At 42.2% G+C, this 17,923-nt stretch overlaps 1 protein-coding gene across 1 annotated transcript; it reads left to right on the top strand.

Annotated features, from left to right (window-relative positions):
• Window positions 1–789: 789 nt before the first annotated feature.
• CRABP1 (cellular retinoic acid binding protein 1) lies at window positions 790–14,023 on the top strand. Its single transcript, XM_036389587.2, has 4 exons — window positions 790–937; window positions 1,396–1,574; window positions 4,248–4,361; window positions 13,695–14,023. Exons 1-4 carry the CDS (start codon window positions 868–870, stop codon window positions 13,743–13,745), a joined length of 414 nt encoding a protein of 137 aa, XP_036245480.2. The 5' UTR covers window positions 790–867; the 3' UTR covers window positions 13,746–14,023.
• Window positions 14,024–17,923: the final 3,900 nt, after the last annotated feature.

Here is a 17,923-nt window from a genome sequence, read left to right as displayed (position 1 = left end):
AGCTGCGATAAGGAACTTTAATCTAGCATCTTTGACCTGAAACTGAGGGATCCAAAGCAAAGACAATGGAAATGGTCATGGAAAGGCTCAGAACAGCACTCTAATCTTCAGCACACTGGTGCTGATTTAAGGAAGTGGGGAAGTGCTTTAGGCGCTGTGTATCTCTTTGTCCTTCACCCTTCTCGAAGGGAAGGCTCGGCTCAGGGCAGTGACAGCTTCCTTACAGCAGTTCCCTGTCCTGGGACGTGTTCTGCTCCCTGCCACCCCTTGGACCCGCTGGCTGTCGCAGTGAGCAGTGCAGGGGGCAGGCTGGCAGCGGGAAGGGCCGTGCGTGCAGGGCTCGGGTGAGGTGTGATGGGCTGCTGTGCCTCGGCCCCGCCGTGCTGGGCTCAGCCCAGGTGAGCCTGGAGAGACCGGCGCCTGGCTGGATAGCCCTCGGCCTTCCCTGCCTGCTTCTGGGGCTTTTCATCAGGTCCTCACTGTACACCTCATTTGTCGCACAAGTGGCAATCGGGCTCTCGTTCTTGGGCAGCCCCAGGAGGGGCAGCTGTGGAGCCTGCAAGGCAGGCGGCAAACGGTGATGGACGGAGAGGGCAGGAAGGATGGATGGATGGATGGATGGATGGATGGATGGATGGATGGATGGATGGATGGATGGATGGATGGATGGATGGATGGCCATGACTGGGAGGGGGCCGGCTCTCTGGCGGTGTGATGCTGGCCCGAGGGAAGGGGTGGGGGGCCGGGTGGGTGTGCCCGGCTCTCCCTGCCGCTGCCGCCGCGGTCCGCCCCACTCACAAGGTGCCTGAGCCGGAGAGCGAGCAGCAGCGCCGCGTCCCCGCCGCCCTCCGCAGCGCCCGACCCGCCATGCCCAACTTCGCCGGCACTTGGAAGATGAAGAGCAGCGAGAATTTCGACGAGCTGCTCAAGGCGCTGGGTGAGTGGCGGGGGAGCCGGGCAGCGGGCCGTGTCCCGCGGGAGGGGACACGGGGCGGCAGCTGCGGCCGCGCTCCGGTGCCCGGTGTCTCCGGGAGAGCTCCGCGCGTCGGCCGCAGGCAGGAGAGTCTCCCGCCGGTGCGGGGCATGGCTCAGAGCCCTACCCGCGAAGGGGCGGTCGAGGCACGGAGCCGTCCCCGCCTCGCCGGCGGTCCTGCCCGAGGAGTTGGGCTGCCGCTGGCCCGGCGTTCTGCCGCGGGGATCGCTGCGAGAGCCCGCGTGTGCCGCCGGCCGTGCGGAGCCTGCCCGAGCGCCGCCGCTGCCCAGCGCCGCAGCTGTGCCGGGGGCTAGGCGCGGTGCCCCGCCGCTCGCCCCGCTCCCTGATCTGTATGATGCTGGGCGAGGTCGGTCCAGGGCACCGCTGGCGACTTCAAGCTGTTTCTTCCCCGCTTCGCCCAGGTGTCAATGCCATGCTCAGGAAAGTGGCCGTGGCAGCCGCCTCCAAACCCCATGTGGAGATCCGCCAGGACGGGGACCAGTTCTACATCAAAACTTCCACTACTGTCCGCACCACTGAGATCAACTTCAAAATCGGGGAGAGCTTTGAGGAGGAAACGGTGGATGGACGGAAGTGCAGGGTAGGAGGAGAGCTGGGGCATGTGCATGTGTGTGGGGGGTGTGTGTGTTACCAGGTTCTTTTTAGATGGGACAAACACATCTGCCGCTCGTGTCCCCGGACAGTGGCATTGCTGCCCTCCACCCTCTTCTTGAAGCACTCTTGGGGGTTCTTGATGGTCACCACTTCCCTTGTCCCTCTTTTGGGATAAAACTGAAATCTCAAGACAACAGGACATGAAAGGTCCCGAAAGCAGAGTTCAGGTATCTGGTTTCCAGCTTGTCAGGGTTTAGTTCTCTTTTTGCTTTCCTCTCCCCTGAAGACCTGAGCTGCAGTGAAAGCTCTCCCCAGCTTCTGTCCCTGACACAAACATGGGAAATGGTGGAGCAAGAGAGACCTCAAGAGTCAGGATTTAGTGCACAAATCTGACATAGCTTTTGTCTTAGATTGAATCAGATGAGTTCTCAAGCAGGACCACTTGAGAGTTGGTCCTTGGTTGGTTGAGGTTGAAATTCTCTTTCACACTCTTGCCATGTGCATATGTCCAGTTTACTGATAGATAACTCTTTAACAGTGTAAGACAGGCCTTTCAGTGTTACACCAGACACAGTCACACCATCTTCTTGGGCAGAAGTGCATTAGACGCATTCCCTGGAGTGTTTTGGGCTTGATTCTGTGTGTGAGACCCTGCTCCTCTACCTCTGTAACCACTTCTGTGGCTGTGGAGGGGGATTTAAGTCGGCAGCATCTGACACCAGGTTCTTGCTGGTGTAGATATGTGGGATCTGAGATTTGGGGAGCTGGGCTGTGGTCATAGCTGCCCTTTGAAAACCATTATTGAAGGCATGGGTTAGTTATGCTTTCTTCAGACAGTTTACTCTCATAATTATAAAGGAGTATGTATAAGTGTACATAAAACTCTTATAAAAGAAGTACAAATAAAGATTATCAGAAGGTAGTCTCAAATGAGGATCCAGTTTCAAAAGTATCCAGTGTTGGTAAAATAATCTACTTTCCAAAACATGATCTCTCCTAATTCTTGGGTCAGCTTTTGAGACCGTCTTTATCACTAAAAATTCAGAGCTGTCTTCAGTGCAATTGTGTCAACATAAACTTATGAAACAAGAAGCAGATTCTGGGAATCGGTGAATATTTAGAACATCCACTTGCTCTCTAGGATGAGTTATCATATATTTAACAGTTTGTCCAGGAAATGTTGCAGGCTTTGTTAATTTATCTTGTTCGACAAAAGTGTCTTCATACATAATGCATACACAATAAATGTGACCCGCTTTCTAGAGGAGGATTTATTGCTGAAGATGGAAAAAAATAATGAGGCTGTAAGCTATGAAAGTTGGAAAAACCTGAAAGAAATGGGTTTTGTGACGAAGTAAATTTTTTCCATGTGTTGTGAAATTATTTATAGTCCACTCTCAGGAATAAGTTGTACTGCTGTGTGTATATAACCAAGATGTGGCCACAGAGCAGAAACTGACAGATAATAAAATAATACTCCAGAATGTAGTTTGCAGTATCTGGCAAAACTGCTGACTGGTGATAGATTTTGATATACTTTATGGGGTGGAGGGTTTTGGACTGCCAACTAACTTGATCCATTGTTTGTGCAGACAAAGACGGCATCATATAGGGTTGTACTTCAAGGCACAGCTTCTATAAGTGCCATTTGAGATGGCTTGTTGGTTTATAAAATCTATTGTTTTGAAAAATATTTTAAAAGTAAACAGCTAATTTTTAATCAAAGTAAAGGGTTTTTGCCTTGGAAAGTCTTGGAAGTGTTAACTTGAATTTAGGCATAGATACGCACACGTGCATATGTACATGTATATAATCACAGACTAATAAATGTCTCCCCTGTGTAGTTATAAAGTGATTACTTGAACATTTATTACAGGGCATCCTTCTGCACAGCTGTTCCATTGCACTGTGGAGTTCAGTGCTCAAGTGAAAAGCAACAGTCAGGGCTTGCCTGTTTGTAAAAGTTTAACAAAATCATGTCGTTTTGGGGTCTTTTATTTTTCAGTGGTTTCATAGTTGTTATTCAAATGCTTTGAAAAATGCCCAAGGGTATTTCAATCCTCAGACTCACAACCTTAAAAAAGTAATGTCACAAACACTTGAATTCTGACAACATTTTTTAAAATTTAGCTGTGATTTATTCTAGTTTGTTAGCTCAATATCTTTAATACACAGTTAACTTGGCACAGTGCCATAGAGCAGGAAAGATTGTAAGTGACAAATACTGCATTATTTATGACTACAACTTGATATATACAATTGTTTATGCTTTTACTCTTAGGGGACTCTGTAGTGATAAATAACATGTCAGATCAAATCATTTTTACAAAGATGATTGGGAATGTAGACGCTGCATTTGCATGCTCCTAAATTACACTTTCCAACATCAAGCATTTGATGGAAACTGAGTGTCTTCACACTGAAAAGACACATTGGCAATTACTTTGTTACTAATATATTCCTCTTTCCAAAATGCCCCATCACACCTTAATTTTTATTTCACCACTTTCCACTGATTACTTTTTTTCCTCTGCCTTTGACTATCTATGTGTTGCTCCTTTAGTGGAGCAATTATTCTCACTACTGCTCATTGTTGTTTCTGTCTCATGCTGCTGGGGAATATAATTAATGTATTTCCTAATGGTTTTCTTGCCTGCAGAGTTTGGCCACTTGGGAGAATGAAAACAAGATCTACTGCAAACAAACTCTTATTGAGGGAGAAGGTCCCAAAACATACTGGACTAGAGAATTAGCTAATGATGAACTGATTTTGGTAAGAACCTTGAACTCCCTCAATATGTGCACCATATTATCAGGTTTTTTTGTTACCATATAGTATGAGTTATTATTTTTCCTTACTTAAATCCATCTGGAAGACTACCATTGTTATAATCCTCTACCTTACAATTAATACATTGCTTTTTTTCCCCTTTCTTTTTTATTTTTTTTAAAGCAAATGGATATATATGCATGTTCTGACTTGCATTTGATTGTTAAAACTTTCACCATACTACTACTGGTAGAATAATCACAAGTTGGCCACTTCTGCTCTGTAAATTCACAATTCACATCATCAAAGAATTTGCTTGATTTATTGCAGATTTTCTCTGGTAAAAGTGAGATCAAGGCATTTGACCTCATTTCTGGAGAATCTTCTTTTTAGGCATGTGCATAATACTTCTTCTTATCTATGGTCACATGGCATATAGCAGGAAAGATATGGATGTTGTTAGTATGCTCTAATCCCTCCTGTTCATGAAAAATATGTCATTTCCTCCCATATCTCTGCCATCTTCCCCACTTCCCTGATCTGAGTCAGACTGAGAATTACTTTCATGGGTTTCTTAGAAATAGAGATTTGCACATTTGCTGTCAGCCAATATCCCCCCAGTGGTGTGTAAGCTTCCATCTGGCAGCAGGGTGACCGTGGGCATTCAGAGCAGCACCTCTGCAACCGCCTGGCCGTGCCCAGCCTCAGTCACACACGGTTTGTTTATTCAGATTGTGCTTTGTTAATTCAATTAATACTCTAACTTCTGTTCGAGTCCTCTTTGCTGCACCTTTCCTCAGCAGTCGCTCCAGATTAATTTACCAGTATCCACATCTGAGTAAAGACACAGTAGCACAGTTCAGCTCGAGTTCAGAATCATTTTATTGCACATGTTCTAACTAGTGAATTCTGGATAAATAGTTGATTAGACTGTTATGCCTCATCAGTTTGGACATGGAAGACAGGCTCCTGGAGTGGTGGGTAAGAAAACATCAAAGCAGGGAGGTTTTATTTCTAACTATCACACTAACTAAAACTCTGCACTTTAAAAAACAAACAGCCTTCCAAGTATTTCTCTAAAGCAGATGGAGTTCTGTTTTTAAGATTGTATCTGAAACAAAAACAGGACCCAAACCTAACCAAGCATAAACAAAAAGCTTCTAAGGTGTTAATATTATTCCAGACATCTTGGAACTGTTCACCCACATGAGGATGTGTGCTGTTAGTGAAATCACACTGGTTTCTAATGAATGAATACTCCAGTGCTGCATAATTTCTTCTGACTCAACCACTGGAATGCTTTATTTTATCACAAAACTTTAGGAGGCAAAGTACTTTGATCTCTTCTTTGCATCTTTAGATGAAATGCAGTGGACAAAATATATTCTGTAACTAAAAGTTATTCCTAGAACTTTTCCAGCTTTCTAACAATACATTTCTGTAGTTTATTATTTAAGCAACAAGCTAGCAGCTGTTAAATAAGGTGCACTGCTCTGAGCAAAGCAAGAAAGCCGCTTATAATACAATTGCCTCCTGCTAGCAGCAATGTGAACTTACCCTGCTGGGGAGGAATAATGAACCTGGATAAGAAACTAGAGGGATTCAAAGATTTAAAGCCATCTAACCTTTTTTCTTGTTAAATACAGTCTGTTGAACTTTTGTGAATTAATTATTTTTCCAATTAGGATATAAATTAGAACAACTTGCTTCTTATAAAAATATTTCCTTTTATAGGAACTCAGAACTCTCAATATGTTGGTTTCCTGGTTAATTTCCTTACCATTAGAATATACATATTTCTTTTAATCTGTGTATGTGTAGATTCAACTTCCAGTCATTGCATATTGTGTATAAAAGAACCTAAATAATATGCCTAGAATTTGTAATTGCAAATACTTCTCTTAACACCACTGATCAAGCCACCTCTCAGAAGAACTTTTGTGGTTGTGAAGCTAAACCACTGGAAGACCTCGAGTCCTTCAATGTAAAGAAAGCTTTCATTGAATCATTATTTGAGTGCTTTTTAAGCCTGTCCAATTTACACATTTCCCTCCTAAACTAAGAAAACCCGAATGGCATGTACTGTTCTGCTAGCAATCTAGCACCTGATGTTACAGTGATTTCCTCTCCTTACTCCTATCTAAAATGGTCCTGATTTATTTGCAAGGGCTTTGTTAACACTTTTCTGGTTTCCATTTCCCCAGACTGATCCCCTTCCCATCTCAGGCGAGCTGGAATTACATTCATTGGCTGTAATGTGTGATTTTACTGTGGCCATTATGAAAATTTGGTATTTGTTTCCAAGTGATCCAGATCATTCTCTCTTCACTTTTACTATTCAATATGATACACAGTTTCATTCTCCTCTTGACCTCTTTTGCTTTATAAAGTATTATGACAATAATTCATCCTCAGGACAAGCATTTTCAAGCCCTCATGGCATTTGATGGGACTGAATGCACAGATCTTTTAAATATGTGGGTTGATGTTCAAGATCTGACAGCCGAAAACTCAGTAATGAGGTGTTTCTGGGAGTAATGGTGGTGTGAGACCTCTGGTCCTTTGCAGAAGCTGAAATGGCCCTTCTGGGGAAAAAAAAGAAAAGAAAAGAAAAAAAAAAGTTGAAAATTAAACCTTCTGGGAGGCAACAAAAGGTTCTACTGGTTGGAGAGAGACAGAAGAGGAGAAGCTACATTTTCTTGTCTGTGGTCCCTCATTTTAAAGCCCCAGAACATTCCTTCAGAGAATTGTGCTTTAGAAGGGAAACTATTTGAAGGGGTTGGCTGAGGTGTGTTCAGCAGCTGTAAAAGGGAACAAGGTAAGAATAAGAGCCCTTAGTGAGAAGACTCTATTGATCTCGTGCCCATCCACTATGTTTGGGTTTTTCATCACTCCAGTGAACAAAGATTCGACATTAGATTATTTTATTTTATGCTTGGCAAATTTCCTTGGATCTGAGTCTGCAAACCCCCACTTATATCTTACTTCTTCAAAACCAAGATTGCAATGAGAAGAAGAGATCTCTGTATTCTTGTTCTTTTACAACCCTTCGTCAGTCATCAACCACTTTAAAATGTTTGTGTGTTACAGATGAAACTTAAATTGATTTCTTTCTTCTCCCACCCTCAGAGCTTTCTTAGGGATCTTTAGGACCTGAAATTAATTCTCATTCACTTTTGCTGTCCATATTGCTTCAAATATTTAACAATTCCCATCTTCACACTTCTCAAATCTCCCTGCTTACGCAAGAAATGTTATCTGTTCATTTGCTCTCTCTGATATGCTTCAGTAAGGCTCTGCTTCTGTTTCTCTATCCAAAAAATTCTTTCAAGAAGTCTTGAGACTCCTTATTTGCTATTAGATGCAGTTGCAGAAGAAATCAAGAAAAGTCTTACCCAGTTTGAAAGAAGTTTCAAGAAAGAATGTAAACTGTGTTAGACTTAAGCATGAATTGAAGAAAGGCTTGGGGTGACAGGCAGGGGGTAAGAAATTAGTTTTACTCTGTTAGCATTGGCTCCATAAATGTTGGATCTTTGCCACATAATTTTGATCTAAAATGCTGCATTACTTAGGGGATCTATTTGATTATAGTATTTTCCTAGTGTAAGACTATATTTTTCTCTCCAACACAGCATTATTAAATAAAATGCATTTATTAGCCCACATAATAAAAAAAAATCAGTGTTTAATTGCCATGACTACCACAGAGCTAAAATAGAAACCATATTACTCTATAATTATCAATCTTTCTTGCATCCTGGCAGAAGAATTCCTTGTTCTTCAAAGATAGTTCCTTGGAGTAAAATGATGGTCTTGCAAGTCACATCATGTCCTCTGGTACACAGATGCTGAGAACACACTATTTAGTTAGCAAAGGTTTTCTTTGCCTTCAGTTGCCTTCAGTTCTCCTTAGCTCCTTGCAGCATGGAGAATAAAATGGCTCATATTAGTAGATAAATAGTATTGGGCTCATACAATGACAGATGTAGGCCTGAAGTCCTGTTAGAAAAAAAATTCTTTCAGCTAAGGAAGGGGAGGATCAAGTTCTGCATTATAAAAAGATGGTCTGAAAACTAGAACATTGATCTAAAACTAGAACACTGCAACATCTTTTATCAGAGCTGTTTATTCAAATCTCATCTGATGCACTTGCTGGGATTTCAGCTCTGCACTTTTAAAATTACTGAACAATGTAGATAAAAATTACATGGAATGTGCAAGCAATGGAGGGTGGAAAGGGTAGTTCCCCACCGAAGTCTACATTTATTTGTCTTGACTGCATCTTTATATTGTATTGTACTTTGGGATTGTAATGCATACACAGAATCAGGATATCTGTATTTACAACTCTACATTCATAAACTATACTTGGATTAGCATTTGAGCAATCAAGATCGGAATATAACACAAAAAATATATATTTCTTTTATTTGTTTGAAAATTATGGCCTGGAATGAAGTGCCTTTTCTTCCCTTTATTGTACTCACAATGTTTTTGTTGTGGCTGTGTGTTTTCGTCAGGGACATTAATGAGCTATCAATCACTTATGTAAGTCAGCAGAACAAAAGATCTGCTCTTTGCAAAGTTGAAGGATACTGCTTACAAATATCAGCTATTCAAATGAGATACATTTAAATTCAAACCTTAGGTGCATTGCTGCTTTCACAGCTGCTCATGCCTCTATCGATTTAAGTTTAATTTGTAACACACAAACGTTCTAAAGTGGATGATTACTGAAGAGGGGCTTTAAAAACAGCCTCTGAGCACATTTTACACAGTTCACCTATCACACAGGGGTTCTCAGAATCAATTGTAGCAAGGGTCAAAGATCAGAACATTGGTGGGGGTTCAAGCATGGTTTCTATTCTACATTCCCTCCTCAGAAAAATCATGCCACCGTTGATTAAAACTAGTGAACTGTGGAGCCTAGATGAGCGAGCGAACATTTTTAAAATTATTTTGCTGACTTCTGAAATTTTTAATACTATGTGAGAAGGGTCAATGCAGATTTGGAAAGAGATTTTGCAGCAGAATGGTGAAATGTGTGATGTGCCTAAGCCTTGTATCAAACCGTGTCAAACTACTTAAGTGTTTCACTTTTCCATAACTTTTGGAGAGTGATCTTAAATAAAATCAATTCTCAAAAGAAGGGTCTAGTCATATCAAGCTCAGAATGAGGGGGTTGCTGCTGTTCCCATTAGAGCAGCCTTGACAGAAGTTCAGAAACCTCTAATAATGCATGCATGTGTGTTGCATGGGCCTAATGCTTTAATTTACTCTTTGCCATGAGCAGATTTACAAGGGGGCTTAGGGATCTACAGCCCCTGCTCATTACTACAGCCCTGTCTGGAACACATCCCAAACAAAAAAAGAAGCCAAAGCCCTTTGCATTTTGGCTGCACCCGATCCTGAATGCATCCTTTTGTAATATCACTTGTAGCTTAGATGTTCTCTGTGCCCTGGCTTTCAGCTACACCTGGGACATACCATTGTCTCAGACCTGTGTCATTCATTTGCTGTATAATATAGCAGTGCTCAAACACAAATACTGACATTTAGGCCCCTTGAGAACTTGCCTAATTCTGCATGGTGCTATCAGTTGATATCCTGAGGAACATGAGGTTTTGAATGGGTGATTTGCTATTAATAGACAAGTTTGAAAGTGGGGGCCGCACATTCAGTGACTATGGCCTTGTAAGGATCAACCTCTTTCTTAAAATTTTGTGGGAGTCAGGAGGAGAATGGAAATAGGCAACATGCCTTTGTTGTGTAGATTTATATCTTTATTTTAGATAACATGGAAGTGTGCACATGGACAAAGCCTTTTCTGAGGACTCATTTAAGTAATACTTCTGTTCTCCATCAGTTTGCTGATGGATTCTGTCTTCCTTTTGTAAGTTGCCTCTGCATTTTGATCAGTCATGAGCAGATAAAGGGATTTTTGCATACACTGACAGAAGTGATCTTTCCCAGGTGATTGTTTCAAAGACACTCTTCCTTATACTGTGTGCTCCACTTACCACAAAGCGTCCTCAGCAAATATTTATAAAGAAGGCCTTCAAAAAGGAGATTTGCTCCTACAGAAATATATTACTGCCCTGTAATTCTCTTTTAATCTCTCATGATGTCAGTGGTCATCAGATTTTGAGTGAACTGAGAGAGGTCAATTTATTGGATTATCCCCTGCAGAGGGCTTTGTTTGCAGTGTGCTTTTGGACTCTTAGCTACAGATTATGACAAGCTAAGTGAAGAAAACAATTCTGTAATTTGCAGTCATTGCACATTTAAAATCCTATTTTAGATTTAGATAGAAGCCTTGCCTTGTAGGATTTTATGAGATAAGTGGGACCTTTCCAAGCTGATGAGAAGGTGGTGTTTGAAAATCCTGCATCTTCCTGTTACAGCTGAATTACATTTTGGTAGCATTGCACTTTTTTCAGTTGCTCTGATGAAACTACAAGACCAAATAGCCAGGATTGCTGATTCTCTTTATATTTGGAAGTTCTACTGCTTTGGGTCATGGAAATCTTTAAAGTCTGCCTATTGGGACAGGAACTATCACTTCTTTTGAGTCTAGAATTAAAACCATAGACACTAAACTGCTTTATCCTACCATTGAATACCAGGATTTAACTGTGAAGAGCAGAGGAATAGCACCCTTTGGATTTGGATCCTCCCCTGACCTTGGGCCCAGCTGTACATTAGACATTTCTGTGAGTTACCACAAGAAAAAGAATGCAGCAAGTTTGAACATATTCCTCCTTGCTTGCTTTAGTAACACTGAGAGGAGTTTTATGAACAAATGATAGTGAGTCATGATAAGATAGGAAAACACCTTTTGTGAAAGTCCACATTGAAACCTGTACATTACTGTGATAATAAAGCCCTTTATGTGCTTCAATTACGTTGCTAATCATCTAAATGTGTATAAAGTATGAAATCCAAGTGCTAAAAAATGCAGTTTCTTCCTGAAACAGGTCAGAGGCCACATAACCTAAGCTGGGTCTTCAAGGAAAGGATGTCTAGGTCGTTTGAGAAGTGCACAGTGATGTTGTAACTGTGCTTTGCCTTATTTCTATCTCTTTGCAATCCATATTCAAAGACATTATTGTGTTAATTTATAGTGGTTTTACAGACTCTGAGAATGGTGGGTTGTGGAGTCCTTGTGTGTAGCAACTGATTTTTAAAATTTGGATTCCCTGAAAATGCCCATATTTTCTGCACTTCATTTTTGTCCACAGTAATTTGAATGTAGTCCTTTGCCTGAAATTTTCAGAAGTCCAGAAGTCTAGCTGGAGCTGGATGCTGGAAGTACAAAGTGAGGAGCCTGTGTCCTGTGTCACAAACACGCTGTGACTCTCTGTGGTGCTGCTACTCACCCATACTACTGAGCTTTTCCAGAAAGTCTTATGTCTTTTTTCTTCCTCCACAAGTTTTAGTCTTTGTTTCCACACTCCATCCTGTAAAGCTTCCAAGGAAGCTGCCAGTCAGCCTACACTGATGTCTTAGGAGCAAGCTCTGCCCAGGAGCACAATCTTAGAACTGGGCACTGCAATTTCAGAAGCTCGGATCTACAGTGGCTCCCTTGCAGTATGAATCACATCTATTTCCATCTACTCTTGCCTGCAGTGTTCCTTCTCAATAGAACTGCTGAGCTGTTCTGGGAATAACTGCTGTTGCTTAGCTTTAGGGGAAGGAGTTTCTCTCTTAACTTGCCTGGAAGAGCAGACATAAATTTGTCAGGGAGGTTAGATGAGTTTTGGCTGCAGCCTTTCTCATTAAATTGACTGATGTGACATCCATCCCCACCTCACGACGTGGCTGCATGGCTGTGCAGCTCCAGCTCTCACACTGGGGCTGTGCCAGCTCTGGAAGAACACTACACAGGAATTGTTTTACTACTGTTTATGATTTGTGTTGAAGTAGCAGCAGGGCACCCAAGGCTCCCTGTGCTTAGCAGTGCCTGAGTGTGAAAGACAATCACTGTTGCAGGGATCTTACAGTCTCCACACAAAACCTTGAGCCCTGGATGGTCTTGACTCTTACTTCCTCTCTCTGGCAAAACTCCTGCTGAAATAATTTTGCCTTTGTGGATAATTTGGAAATGTTGAAGGAAGCCATAATAAGGGTATTTGCAGCTGGTGCTGTGAACATTAGAGAACTACCCACATCTTTTAATGTTCATTTTCAGATGTATTAATGTAAAATCTAAAAATATATATTAAGCACTGATATGATATTAATATGCATAAAAACAAAGTCTGTATCTCCAAAATACTAACAGACTTGTGTCCCCAACAAAGTGAACAAAGTATAAGCCAGAGTCAGTTTTAAAGCCAAGTCTTTTCAAATTATTGGCCAAAACAGGTGTAGAAAGCATTAAGACAAATAGCCCAGCTGAATTTTCATAATGCACTGGGGTAGTTCTTAATGCATGCTTTTCAGTGAGACCTTGGCAGTGACCACAGCCAGACATCCCAACTGAGACCTTGTTAGTGCTGAGCTCAAAACCTTCTGTCTGCATAGCTGAATGTGAAGAAGTTTTTTGCAGTCTCTATTTCCTCACTCTTGCCCCTATTGTCTCCTTCTTGCTTCATTGCTCAAAGTTTAGCCCGCCAGACCTGAAATTACATACAAACACTTGGGGATTCAGGTGGCTTTCTCAGACAGCCCCACAATCACTGTCCTGCCTACATGTTCTGATAACTGTAGGGCATTCCAGATCCTTCTCATGGCTAACAAACTCACTGGTTAAGGGCACAGTGTCCTGAAGGAAGGTTGTCATTGACACTGCCCGCACTCCAGCCTGGAAGAGAGGCTTTGGTATCCCAGGAGGAGCTGTCAGCTGCTTGCAGCAGCACTCTGTTTACAGGTGTACATTCTCCTGCTCTCCATCTTTCCTCCACTGACTTCATTTGCCTGCTTGGATTTATATCTGCAAATATCAAAGAATACCTTTGGAACATGCCATCTGAATTCCACCCTCAGCATTTCTAGTTCAAAGTGCCGCAACTGTTTCTAAATATAACAACAGTACATTCCAAATTCACTTTATTTTCTCATGTTTATTTATCAATTCATGCCAAGAAACTACAGAAAAAGAGAATTTATGCATCATTTATCATTCTGACAAAATCCACCCTGCCTTGAAAAACAGGTCATTTACATTGCATTCCTCTTTCAAAATGATTTCTTTCTTTACTCTCATCTGTCAAAAGACATAAGAAAAAGTATTTCTGCTGTGGAACTAGTTACTTTAGTAAAAATAACACTTTGAAATGGTGTTAAATATTTGCTGGTTCTATCTCTTTTGATTGATTTTTATTTCTTTTCCAGACCTTTGGTGCTGATGATGTTGTGTGCACAAGAATTTATGTAAGAGAATAAAAGCATCAATTTACTTGTCATCTGGGATGAAGTGGAGAACTGTGAAAACCCCCAGTGCAACGAGTATCTGTGTGTGCTGTTACTAAGGCAGTGTTGTATGTGATCATGTGTGCTAGATCTGAACCCAGATCCTCTGTTAAGTGTATTTTGCTTTCAGTTTTCATTTCAGACACTATTCCTCTCCACGTTTATGCCATCAATTTTCATGTCTGCTTTGTATTTTGTAGTTGTCACTTGCTATGGTTTCCTCGGTTATTAAACGTATTGGGCATAACTCACAGCGGTTTGGGGGTGTTTTTAATTGAAAACCCAGCAGTGCTTTGGTTAGGACTGAAGCACTTTTTACCCCCTGCTGAAGTCAGTGTGGAGTTTCCCTGCTGTTGGCAGGTCCTGTGCTCTCAGGGAACACCTCCTAGGGCAACACCAAGGGATGGAGAGCAAGTGGATGGCAAGGCCTTTCAAAGGCCTTGAACCCAGAGCTCTGCTTCTTTCCTTCTTTCTGTCTTCTCTCCTTCTTCCCCCTCTCTCTCTCTTGTCCTCTCTTCCTCCCTGTTCAGGAATAATTCATGTATGCTGTGATTGCTGGGACTGGGGTTAAGCTGAACCAGACAAGACAAGGTGAGATCTTTCCCCTTTCCTGCTACAGGACAAATAACATTGTGATCATGACTAATACTCATTGTCATCACACCCAAGCACCTCAGGCCTGATCAGAGAGCCAGAAGAATCGGACAGACTTCCTTTGTTTTGGTCATAAAAATATAAAGCTGAGGAATGCTGCTTTTCTCCTACCTTCTCACCTGTGACAAAGAGAATTTCCAATGGCTTCATTCCCCCTCCATGTTACAATTCTCACTTCTGGTGATTCAACCTTTAATTCTTTGAGCAACTAAGTGTTTCACAAACCAGGGCCATAGTTCAAGAATTAAAAACCCACCACATTTAATGTATTTATTCTGGCTCAGAGTTCTGGCTGCAGCACTATCAAGTATTAGATTCAAGCTGAGCAGACATTCCACTAATGAACCAGATAATCTTCAGTTCTTCAGCCTTGGAAGTGTCTGGAGATTGAGACTAGGAGCACTACTTATTTCACTGCAATATCCAATATTATCTGACCAGCTTTTATCTTTTCAAGAGTAATTTTTCTGCTCCATGTCACACAGTAATATAAGATTTTTAAGAGGTCCAGTGTTAGCAGAATATATGCCCTGTTCACTGGATTCTGCTCACTACTCACAAGAGGAAAATAGGACCAAAACTTGCTCATCTTGGGACATTCATGAAAAATTACTCTGTCTCTTCATCCCTCACGTAGCTATGCAGAGAAACCCCCTTTGATAGGATTGCTGAACTGCCATGAAGAAATCAGCCAGCTGTTCTGTTTATTGCAATGTGGCCTACAGAAGCACAAGAGGAGAGAAACATACAATGTTTTCTGTCTCCTCTGCTCTGACAGGTCATGCTTGCTTTCTCTGCCATCAGCACTCAAGATACCATATTGCAGCTGAAAGGAGCAATCTGAAAGGAGGTTTCTTTTCTTCCACACTCTAACCTTAAGCCAAATCCTGTTTCTGAGACCTTGGTTCTATTGGTATCAATTAAATAGAGTGCATGCTGGCCAACACTGAGGCAGGGGCTAAAATTAGTTCATTGAGGTTTGGAAGAAGATAGAAAATAAAGATAGATCCCTGTCTTCCTCCCTCTTGTTTTCATTCTTACGCTACCCCCCTGTAAGAACAAAACCAAGAGGGACGAAGACAGGGATCTATCTTTATTTTCTATCATCTTTTAAGATTCAAATTAAAATAGTTGGTGTTTTGTTATAAACAAGTTCCACTTCAGGAGTATCTGGGTCTGCTTATACAATCAGCTGTGCCAAAGGGACTCCACAAAAAAGTGCCAGGCTTTGAGCTCGCTCAAAGCTGCTCAGGGATGCAGACAAGACTGTCTTGCCACATCAAGGCTGAGCAGTCAATAACACTGTGTTGCAGGGCATGTTGGCACAAGTCATATCCCAGAGCACCAGGAGCCCACCAACACCACAAAGGCTTTGCCTCCACCACCAAAAAGTTGTGTGGTGGATGTAGAGGATGGTATAAGCTGAAGAGGCAAGTAGTAGAGACAAAGCCAGTGAGTAGCAGGGCTGTTTTGCCATTCCAAGAAAAAATGCCACTCTTAGCAATTACCTTTTCCACCTGTGTCTAAAACAGCCCTAATGCACAGCTTGTGAGGGTTCAGCAAGGTATTGGCATGGGCCTCAAACTGTCTAAAGCCAGTGAGTGCATTTGATAGAAGCAGCGATTTCTATGTTTCATTTCTAGGAAGGCTCAAGCTAAGCTGTTGTGCTGCTCAAGCAAATGTCCTTCAGAAAACTTTCCCAAAGTTTCCCAAAAACTGGAAAATCCCAAGGCAGGTTTCCATCCAGTTGGCAACTACTATTCAAGTAGTAAAGCATGAGCTATGTAACAAGCTTGTAGGAGTTATGATTAAAAACAGGGTCTGGAGATGTGAGCAACCCTGAATAACTTTGGAATTTTCTTCTTACAGGCTTGAAGCTGCTCTCCTAAGCTTCATTTGCAGTCTGGCATGACAGAAGTTCCTTTCTTTAATAATTTCAGTGTGGAAGCTTTACCACTTGATTGACTTTTGTGAAGTTATAATAAACTTACTAGTGCATGGGTAAATTCCTATGAACAGAGACTAGAATTGGTCCAAGGTGTTAGTTTTATGGCTCATTATTGAAAGTGCAAAGGCCAAATTGCATTTTGTGAGTCCTCTTGGATTTAAAAGCCTTCAAATCTAGGCAGTAAAGGATTTGGAGTGAATTTATTGGCCAAAAGCCTTGCAGTTGTCTCCTGCTTTTTTTTTTTTCATTGCTGAGATTAAGCTCCTTTGGGAACACGGATGTTGAATAATGCCATGGCAGCCAACAGAGACAGTGTTATCCAATTTTTGTGTAAAAAGTAATGAATTCACATGCACACACACACGCCTAGATGAGGTGATGGAAGCAGAGTAGAGTTACTGTATCGTGTTGCATCCACAAAAATTAAGTTTCATGATGTCTGAGTGTTGAATGGCTGCTTAGCAGAACGGGGTTCTGAAAGCTTCAGATTGCTGCTCTCTGCACACAGGAGGGAGGGACTTTTGTAGGCAAAGGTGCCTATAAAACCAAAGGACAATGGAGCACCTAAGGGTTACATAAGTGGTTTGCTGATTAGTTGATAGCATGTAGATGTCTGAAAAAGGCCCCAGGGATTTCACAGATATTGTCTTCCAGATTCCAGACACTGTCTGTGGCTCATTCAGTTGCTCAAGCAGGGACAGAGCCTGGCTCACAGTTACATGTATCAGTGGGCAAGCAGAAGCTTCCCCTCATGCTTCTGTGTTCTAAGCAACACTTGTGTCACTTGGGCTGGAAACCCTCTGTGGTTCTAAGCACTGACTGGTGACAAACACGGCCCACCTCCATCTGGATGGCTGCTGATTGACCACTGGATGCATAAACACCAACCCCCCATCTGCTGTCTTGCACATCCCTGTGCCCTACAAGCCAAACTCCTGAGCTCTGCAGGATGATGCTGATGGCCAAAGGACTTCTGACTGTAGAAATGAGTGCATGAGGGAACTTTCCTTGTGAGTATTACATACTGCTGTTTATGTTTGAGAGCATTTCTCCACACAAAGGCAGCAGAATACAGCCAGTTAAGAAGGTGAAAAGTCTTCCTCCTTGCAGTTTAAAGGCTTTGTCTTGCCATTGTCTGAACAGTCCTTGAATGGATACAGTACAAGGGAGTATTCAGTATTATGCCTAAACATAACTTTCTACAGCTGTTTTAGATATCCTCTGTATCCAAGACATCTGCACAAAGCAGGATCTTCAGGGGAGCTGTACCTTTTTTTGGAAGGACAGCAGGAGACCAGGGACAAAGCCTGAGGACATCACAACTGGGGTGGCTCTGACTGGGCAAGAGACTGCCAGCCCCTGTCCCTGCAGGCTTGGGACTGAGCACTGCCCAGGCCATGCTGATAAGCAACTGCTACAGCGAGACAAAGAAAGGGTTCTAGGGGTATCTGCAGCAACGTGGCACATGGGGAACATCTCACAACAACAATTCTAGCCCACATGAGTGGAACACTAGGATCCAGTGGCCACGTTCTCTGCCCTAAGGCAA

The sequence above is a fragment of the Molothrus ater genome, chromosome 13 (assembly GCF_012460135.2).
Source record: "Molothrus ater isolate BHLD 08-10-18 breed brown headed cowbird chromosome 13, BPBGC_Mater_1.1, whole genome shotgun sequence".
Taxonomy (NCBI): Eukaryota; Metazoa; Chordata; class Aves; order Passeriformes; family Icteridae; genus Molothrus; species Molothrus ater.
The sequence above is the reverse complement of the archived record's forward strand: the minus strand, read 5'-3'. Positions and strand labels throughout refer to the sequence as shown.

Bases quoted from the DNA above. Each gene is read 5' to 3' on its own strand.
- CRABP1 (XM_036389587.2), top strand. From the start codon at position 868: ATGCCCAACTTCGCCGGCACTTGGAAGATGAAGAGCAGCGAGAATTTC. The intron at 1,575-4,247 runs GTAGGAGGAGAG...TCTTGCCTGCAG, and splicing joins TGGATGGACGGAAGTGCAGG to AGTTTGGCCACTTGGGAGAA. The intron at 4,362-13,694 runs GTAAGAACCTTG...TTTCTTTTCCAG, and splicing joins CTAATGATGAACTGATTTTG to ACCTTTGGTGCTGATGATGT.